Raw genomic sequence first — 9,990 nt, 5'->3', positions numbered from 1 at the left:
ATCCCTTGAAGTCAGTTTGTCTTATGAGAAATAAAGTCTTTCGTCTCTAAGGGCATCGAGGGTGTTTGATGCTAACATATTGAATGAATGACGTTTTTGTATCAATATTTCCAATACAAAATACAAGATAGTTAACACCTGGTATTGAACGTCAACTCAAGTTGGTATACCTTATGAAAGGACTACCCAAACACTCAAGTTGACATATCTTATAAAAATACTATCAAAACACTCAAGTTGGCATATCTTATAAAAATACTATCAAAACAATCAAGTTGGCATATCTTATAAAAATACTATCAAAACACTCAAGTTGGCATATCTAATAAAAATACTATCAAAACACTCAAGTTGACATATCTTATAAAAATACTATCAAAACAATCAAGTTGGCATATCTTATAAAAATACTATCCAAACACTCAAGTTGGCATATCTTATAAAAATACTATCCAAACAATCAAGTTGGCATATCTTATAAAAATACTATCCAAACACTCAAGTTGGCATATCTTATAAAAATACTATCCAAACACTCAAGTTGGCATATCTTATAAAAATACTATCCAAACACTCAAGTTGGCATATCTTATAAAAATACTATCAAAACACTCAAGTTGACATATCTTATAAAAATACTATCAAAACACTCAAGTTGACATATCTTATAAAAATACTATCAAAACAATCAAGTTGGCATATCTTATAAAAATACTATCAAAACAATCAAGTTGGCATATCTTATAAAAATACTATCAAAACACTCAAGTTGACATATCTTATAAAAATACTATCAAAACACTCAAGTTGACATATCTTATAAAAATACTATCAAAACAATCAAGTTGGCATATCTTATAAAAATACTATCCAAACAATCAAGTTGGCATATCTAATAAAAATACTATCCAAACACTCAAGTTGGCATATCTTATAAAAATACTATCAAAACAATCAAGTTGGCATATCTTATAAAAATACTATCCAAACACTCAAGTTGGCATATCTTATAAAAATACTATCAAAACAATCAAGTTGGCATATCTTATAAAAATACTATCCAAACACTCAAGTTGGCATATCTTATGAAAATACTATCCAAACACTCAAGTTGGCATATCTTATGAAAATACTATCCAAACACTCAAGTTGGCATATCTTATGAAAATACTACCCAAACACTCAAGTTGGCATATCTTATGAAAATACTACCCAAACACTCAAATTGGCATATCTTATGAAAATACTACCCAAACACTCAAGTTGGCATATCTTATAAAACTACTACCCAAACACTCAAGTTGGCATATCTTATGAACAGACAACCCAAACACTCAAGTTGGCATATCTTATGGACAGAGAACCCAAACACTAAAGTTGGCATATCTTATAAAAAGACAACCCAACCACTCGGGTTTTCATGAAAAGACTACCTAAAGAGTAAACTTTTTGTGCTGATTTAGTGTGTAGTATTTAAAGTTAAGTGCCTCGTTTGTTAAATGATAATTTGCTGATTTTATAATTGATAGTATGGTATATCTACATGTAGTTGACATAATATATATACTAAAAGATAAATCAGGCGTCATCACTGAATATACTGATAAAACTTAACAGACACTGGCAGTTATACAAATATCTCCTGTGGTCAGTAACTTCAATTAGCGTTCTATGGCTTCTTGTTGTTCAGTTCGACACCATTTAATATTGAATTTCTCCAATGTCTTTACTTTATATAATAGGATATATCCACAAGTCGTTTTGTTTGCCTTTTTGTATGATAAAAACCTACCGAAACATCAAAAGTAATTTCGATTTCACAATCGGCAAATTGGTAAAGGTTCTTGGAAGGTCTATCGCCAAGTCATCACGTCACATTCGCCTATACTCTTTACAGATTTTTGTGTTCTAAGTGAGAAGGCATCAATAATTCAACAATGTTTCATATCTAACATGTAATATTCGTCCAAAATGTCAAATTCAGGAAAATGTCGAGTTAAGAAATTTGAATGAAACATACATATTGTATTTATGTTGTCAATATATTCAATAGAGTTTACATGCCTGTCAACATCTGTTATTGAGGTACTGTTCTATTTATTATTGACGACTATTGTATATTTAGTTAGCGAATATGACAGTAAAAAAGTTCGGAAATGTTGAAGTGAAAAATGAAAAAAATTGCATTAAAAAAAATTTAGAAAAGAAGGATTAGGCTTGCTCTCGAACTAAGTGTTATGCTTTATCACACAAAGCGATTAGTGACGTCACCAAACACTTAGAATTGGAATGGTACAAACTGATCCTATCAGTGTCTCATATACACATAATTTTTTTTAGAAAACCTCTTTACAATCCCCTTTTTATACTCATCTGACTAAAATAACTTCTTAATCGTTCCCTGAACCAGAACTTTTAAACCTTTAAGATTAGTCCTGAACAATTTGAAGTGTTGAAGTAATATTTTATGCTATTTGGTAACATTTTTGCCTCGATTCTTAACATCTGTTATTTTTTGTTTTTTTTTAAATTTACAGAGATGTCACGAGTTTTTGTTTTATTATAAAGTAGATGATGGTCGTGTATTTTATAATCAAATAACCTTTTACAAACTAAGATTACGCTTTTAAAGAAATTCCCATGAGTTTTTTAAAGGTTAGAAGAGATAACTCGGGAAATTATATAAGCAGTTAAACATTATGGGCACATTGGTTGACTTTAACGAGATAAAAAGATACTATATAAGTAGTATTTTCAGATTCGTCATCCGTTTGATCAGTAACAGTGAAATTCGAGCCTTCAAAGCCATGTTTGTCCAGAAATATCCGCGTTTGAATATTATATATGTGAACTCTCTAAACGGGATACCAATTTGATTAATCTAAACACGATGAGTTGACAAATTTAAATACCAAAAATATATCATTATGTGCTCTCTGAAACCTAAATTAAATATTATTAGATATGTGGACTTAAGTCTACAGGTCGAGTACTCGTTGACTTGTATGGTATAAACCTAGATGCGCTGATTGACGCTGGCAACCGCCGACTTCTAGCGTATATATAGCGTATAAAGACGATTAATGGTATCAGAAGTATGATCCACCTTAATGCAACAGTTTTTAACATAAATTCCACTGTCGTACATATTATCTAATCTACTTCTGTCTTTTTTTGTATTTTCAGTTGGTGTTTTTGTGTTATGTTGGACGCCATATTTTGTGTTTTCTGCATGGTGGTGGTTTGACAAGTAAGTTATTTTGACATTTTATCAGCTTTCTATGAATCATTAGGTGATGGTCGAGTAGGGGCCACAGAATGTCCCTTTTCTTCTTTCCCCTGATTCCTCCTGATGTTAACACCACTGACATCAACCTTACTCTATGTGGCCGAATTTGCCGTCATCATGTTCGTGAACTCCCCCCGGCGTAATTCGGTAGGTCAATACGACCAGCCTTCTCTTCATCCGCCAAGATGAAGAACTAGCTGATAATGATGAAGATGGATAAGAATTTGGTTAAATAGAAATGTGACAGTATGTTGATGAGATCCGAGCGATTTCTAGCGAACCACCAGTGTTCTGTGTAATATTATTTTTCTAGCATGTAATCCTGTCTTTTACTGTGTGCATCAATTACTCTTTTTTTCATCCGCCATGTCAAAGTGAATAGAAGGGGGTTTATATTTCACATTGATCTTACTACTAGCTGAATCTAAACGATTAACTACAATTAGAATCTGCTGGGCTGTAGGCGAATAAAATACACCACGGGCAAACAAATAGCCGTTAGTTGCAGTTAAGTTCTACTGAATTGAATATTCAGTCTATCGCAGTATCTGAAAGTTCATGACGATATCAAAGGATCTTATCAGATTCTGTCGGCCTTTGATTGTCTTGATCTGTCCTAATGATGTGGATCAGATGATGAGATCTAAACGATTAACTACAATTAGAATCTGCTGGGCTGTAGGCGAATAAAATACACCCCGGGTCCACAAATAGCCGGTAGTTGATGGTAAGTTCTAATAAATTGGATATCCAGTCTATCACAGTGTCTGAAAGTTCAGTCGGCCTTTGATTGTCTTGATTTGTCCTAATGATGTGGATCAGATGATGAGAATCACTGGTTGATCAAAAACTACGATATAAGAAGCTTTCAGAAAGCAATCAGAGAAAGTAATAAAGTTTTCATTGAGAATAAATCAATCTAGGATTAAATCTTTTTCGGTTCATTGAGTTCTTTGTATTATAGTATTATAGTGTATCAGATGTTTATATCCGTAGACTAATAACAGCTTCAAACATATTAAATAATTATACGACTTGGTTTCGATTGGCGAATTTTTCTTGATGAAATTCGAAATGTACTATTACTTCTTCCTGGTACAAGGGCCAAAAAATATTTATTATGTTCAGCTAAGAGTTTTACTCACATTCATATTGTCCTCGAATAAGGAAGGGGTAAATTTTGAAGATTAATGTGATTATGCCAGAAACATTGTTCCCTTAGGAATCGATTGATATATTTTTCTTGGATACAATCAGTACTGCACCTGTAATAGCTGCTTCAAATTTGAGTAAAACCTCAGTTAAGTATGATAAAAGGTTTGTGGCATCGCATGACTCAGGAACATATTGTGTTGGTGACACTATAACCACTAACAAAATTTGTGACGTATCCTTTGATCAACCTTTATTGACGTTTCGTCGATTTCCTCATCTTTGCCAGTGACATCTGACTTCGATTTGGTTAATAAATAAGACATATTTATTGGTTTAGTTTATTTATTTTGTAAAACCGTTTGATAAACAGAAGATATTATCAGAGAAAAAATTCGGTTGCGGATCGCCTTCATATTGATCTACTTGTTAATAACCATTTCTCGACACATTCAGTGTAAAGTTTCACTGACAAGCTTCATAATATAATTAGCAGAGAGAAAAAACCTTCAACAGCGACATCAGCTTACACTTTATAAATGTCCAACTGTTTTAAGTGATTTTTCAGTACACTTATACCCTTAGTCCATTATCATATCCGAACAATAACCCAATTTTCGATTTTAAGTGAATTAAGTTAATCTTAGTCTGTCGAGAGAGAAGGAATTCGGATATCAATCCATCACCAGGACAGTTGGTTAGGAAATTGAGATTGATGCTCTAATATTTTGATGTATGACTATACTTAGTAAACTCCTACTTGTTAATCTTAAGAAGCTTTTAAAGATGGGTTTCCTTGTTTATGGTCAAATTAAGTCAACTATTTGCTTAATTAGTGTTTGCAGTGAATTATCATGTATTGTTAATCATATCATTATGTTCTTATTGCATATACTAAAGAGTTTTAACCAATCATAAATGTCCATGTATGTACAGTCTGGATAAACAAAAGAAGACTTTTTAACCTTTCTTGATCTGTCATTAATAGGAATTCTGGTGGTTATTCTCTTCTAATTTTGCTAATTAATAAATTTATCATGGACATGTGAGACAAAATGGTATTTTTCCAAGTCATTAGAACATCTCTACCTTCTATTCATATAAGTATTAGTATTCATGAAAAAAAGGGAACCCATCTTTAAAAACACTTCAGAGAATGGTTAATGAAGGTTCATATTTAGAGAGTATTTGCATCGAGGTTGAACTGGACCAGGTAAATAAAGTGTGCAATGCGCGATTGATACAGTATTAGTATATGGAAGATACGAATACGATTACGATACAGGCATAATTTGTTTCTTCAATCCCGCACCGTACGTCTAACCGACAACCATACCTCGTCTATTGACTTATTCTATTTTCTATTGTAGTAGACAACGTACAACAAACCTTGTCTATTACAAACTTTACTATTTATTCTCGTACGTCATTTCCTGTTCTGTAAGATTGAAATGGCAACTTTCTCAGACTTGGAAGGTTTTAAATATTTTCGGTTATATAATTATATTAAACGTTACCTTTAAAAATTAGTTATATTTTTATGAAAGGCAATCATTCTTAAACTTTCAGCAGCATTTTTTTGAATGTTATGCTGAAATTGACATAATAATAATCGGTAAAATTTCATTAATAAACAACAATACGAAGCCAAAAAAATGTTGACCTTGACTCAAGATTTATCCATAATTATAAGGTTTTTAGATGTTTTCTTTTAAAACGGGTAGTTCGTTTCAGACAGGTTATTTACCTCGTTTTAAAGTCACTATATTACAGAGTTATTCATCTTCACAATGTCAAGCTATTACGAACTTCGTTCTTCGTTCACATTGTGAAGATGTAATTATAACAGTAAAAAACGGGTGTCTTGGTGGATTTCCAATATAATATTGAAACAAACAGACCTTTATAAAGTTTCTTCGTCGTATCAAATTTCAGACGTTCACCTCGTTTGCTTCACTTTCACTATGGCTTTGGTAGCCCTCTAGCGTTCCCCAGGTATAGCATCTTTCCTTGTTCAAGATGTGGCACCATTTCATAACGAACACTACAGTACCAGACTGATGTGACTGATTGTTTCAACTGCTATGCAAATAAATCAATGTGCGATTTAGATATTAACTAAATTATATTATTGTATGTATATTACATATTATGCAGAGTGTAGGACTAACTGTCCAATTAAGGAACTTTCATATATGCATTTAATTTACTGAACATAGCACTAATAGTTTAATACTACACACTCCATGCATGATAAATGTTAATTGTTGATTCAAAATCAGTAAAGGACACCTTCTTTTTCTAAAGAAGCTAAAACTGAACAAAATAGCAAGTAGTGAACACCGTGTTTTATTATACAATTGCTTGCATAAGGGTTTCCAATTAATAGAAATAAGACTCGACGACGACTGGTGAATAAAATACAAAATACAACTGACTAATTGTTACGACTTCGAGGCATGGTTTAACTCCTGAGTTTGATTCATAGTCGCTTTAATCTTCGAGATGATTTTTGTCATCCTTGTCATCCTACTGACTATAATATAAAATGTATGTGTCAGAAAAAGTCACCCACACATTCTGTTGACATTTGCTGTTATCTGTAAACGACAATATTCTCAATTGTTTTAACTATCTGAGATTCGATAATCACCGTTGTCGAGGGTAGGTATTTAGAAATTTGACTTTAGGGAAGTGAGGGTTTGATTTGAAAAATACTTCATGTAGTATCAATTGGATGATGATGTTTAAATCGTTATCGCAAATGATTTGTATGTCCGACAAGAACAGCAGTCGCGATTTCTTAGCCCCTTGGAATACTCTAACAGGGTTCAAACAAAGCAAACTAACTGCCGAGTTGACACACCAAAAACTGAAATTAACGTTATTGGCTATGTCCAACCTATGAAATAGATAATGAGTTGACAAACCCACATACCAACGTCATTAGCAATGTGGAATCTCAAAGACATATTATGAGTTGTTAAACCCTAATATCAAATAAACATTATAGACTGATAGTGGTATAAGGTGTTTCATCTCAATATCAATTACTGGAATTAGAATGTGGGTGTATTGTCGGTAATGAAAATTAGTTGTATTGAACGTGATCTCTTTGATCATAGATCAATATTAAGAGCCAATGGTCAAAGTTGACTTGTAAGTTAGTACATTATCCCAATCATCAACACCGAGGGCTCATCAACAGGACACACTGCTATTGATAAAGATACATTTAATTCGATTAGGGAAAGGCATGGTGTCTAAAATAATAATAATGACCACTAATGGAAAGAAAATTAACTTCTTGAAATTTCCTCCAGTAATGGTTCTAATAAGATGACCTACTTGAAAATTGTCTTCGTTTTTGTGCCATTAATCTCGGCTGAAATCATCAAAATGGTTGAAATCGATCGAGCAATTTGTCGTTATCTCAATTCCGTTGTGGTAATATGTTTAAATAGCTATTCCAATTTCGTATCCTTGTGTTTTTTTTAAAGAAATGAAAGTAAATTGAGCTTTATGTCTTACTGTTCCGTAACTTGTTAAAATGATGAAATGAAAAAGGTGTTTTTTGTTCTATTGTTCTGTAGCTTGTTGGCTTTTTGACGTAAAGTAGAGTTTTATATCCTACTGTTTTGTACCTTATTGGACTAATGAAATAGAGTTTATATCCTACTGTTCTGTACCTTATTGGACTAATGAAATAGAGTTTATATCCTACTGTTCTGTACCTTATTGGACTAATGAAATGAAATAGAGTTTTATATCCTACTGTTCTGTATCTTATTGGACTAATGAAATAGAGTTTTATATCCTACTGTTCTGTATCTTATTGGACTAATGAAATGAAATAGAGATTTATATCCTACTGTTTTGTACCTTATTGGACTAATGAAATGAAACGATCACTTTCCACTTTATTAACAATTACTTTATTCGTATTGTCAGTGAACATAATTATACACAAGAAATTATGAAATTACTCAATACAATTTACTTACACTTTCACGTATGCTTATAAATAATTCATAATTTCAATAATATTGACAATAAGGAACTATTTTTTGTAAAAATAACAAACTAACTCTGAACAATACACAATACACTCTCAGTTATTTTATCATCGGTATTAAAATTCATTTTATCATTCTACTCAATAATTGTCCACGTGAGAATTAAGAAATATAATTTTTACAGACGGAGCTCCTATAGCATATATAGTTCATGCTATTTCTGATAAAAGACTAGCTAACATGACTGGTTAATTTAACACAGATTAGTGCCTACATCATTATACATTTAGTTTACCAATGCGTGAATTTCAAGTGAACGTTTGAATTATTGAAATAAAACGTCACGCCGTTATCGTACTGGTCAAATGAAATGGGTTTTATTTCCTCTTGTTCGGAACCTTGCAGACTAACTAACAATGCATTTTACAACCCACTTTTTTGTATCTTGCTGGACTTCTAGACTGAAATGTATGTAGTATGTAGAAATGTATGTACTTTCTAAGCCAGATGGTAAAGAATGATACAATGTAAGGCCTAAGTTCATTTTATTTTACCAACAAGGTACAGAACAGAAGAGTAGGACATACGACTTCGTGTTATTTCATTAGTCCAATAAGAGACAGAACAGTAGGACATAAAACTCCATTTCATTTCATTAGTCCAATAAGAGACAGAACAGTAGGACATAAAACTCTATTTCATTTCATTAGTCAAATAAGGTACAAAACGGTACGATATAAAACTCTATTTCATTAGTCCAATAAGGTACAGAACAGTAGGACATACGACAAAACAGTAGGACATTACGACTTCATGTCATTAGTCCAATAAGATACAGAACAGAAGGGTATAAAACTTCATTACATTTCATTAGTCCAATAAGATACAGAACAGAAGGATATAAAACTTCATTACATTTCATTAGTCCAATAAGATACAGAACAGAAGGATATAAAACTTCATTACATTTCATTAGTCCAATAAGATACAGAACAGAAGGGTATAAAACTTCATTACATTTCATTAGTCCAATAAGATACAGAACAGAAGGGTATAAAACTCCATTTCATTAGCTCAATAAGATACAGAACAGAAGGGTATAAAACTTCATTACATTTCATTAGTCCAATAAGATACAGAACAGAAGGGTATAAAACTTCATTACATTTCATTAGTCCAATAAGATACAGAACAGAAGGGTATAAAACTTCATTACATTTCATTAGTCCAATAAGATACAGAACAGAAGGATATAAAACTTCATTACATTTCATTAGTCCAATAAGATACAGAACAGAAGGGTATAAAACTTCATTACATTTCATTAGTCCAATAAGATACAGAACAGAAGGATATAAAACTTCATTACATTTCATTTTACCAATGAAAAATAGTAAGATGTACCTAACTCCATTTCAATTCATTAACCAAATAAGGTACAGAAAAAAGCCCACTAAAAAACTGGATGTACAACTAATTTCATTAGCTTAATAAGATACAGAACAGCAGTATATAAAACCCTGGTTCATTTAA

At 31.9% G+C, this 9,990-nt stretch overlaps 1 protein-coding gene across 1 annotated transcript in view; it reads left to right on the top strand.

Annotated features, from left to right (window-relative positions):
* The window catches only part of LOTGIDRAFT_173242 (hypothetical protein), a gene marked incomplete at both ends in the record, with an annotated part of 50,715 nt that overhangs the window by 18,374 nt on the left and 22,351 nt on the right, over nucleotides 1-9,990 (top strand). Inside the window, 2 exons of the mRNA XM_009050708.1 lie at nucleotides 3,187-3,250; nucleotides 6,377-6,436. Coding sequence (XP_009048956.1) covers nucleotides 3,187-3,250; nucleotides 6,377-6,436 — 124 coding nt within the window. The remainder of the gene's footprint in view (nucleotides 1-3,186; nucleotides 3,251-6,376; nucleotides 6,437-9,990) is intronic.

This window comes from Lottia gigantea (genome assembly GCF_000327385.1).
Source record: "Lottia gigantea unplaced genomic scaffold LOTGIsca_153, whole genome shotgun sequence".
In the NCBI taxonomy this organism is placed as follows: Eukaryota; Metazoa; Mollusca; class Gastropoda; family Lottiidae; genus Lottia; species Lottia gigantea.
The sequence above is the reverse complement of the archived record's forward strand: the minus strand, read 5'-3'. Positions and strand labels throughout refer to the sequence as shown.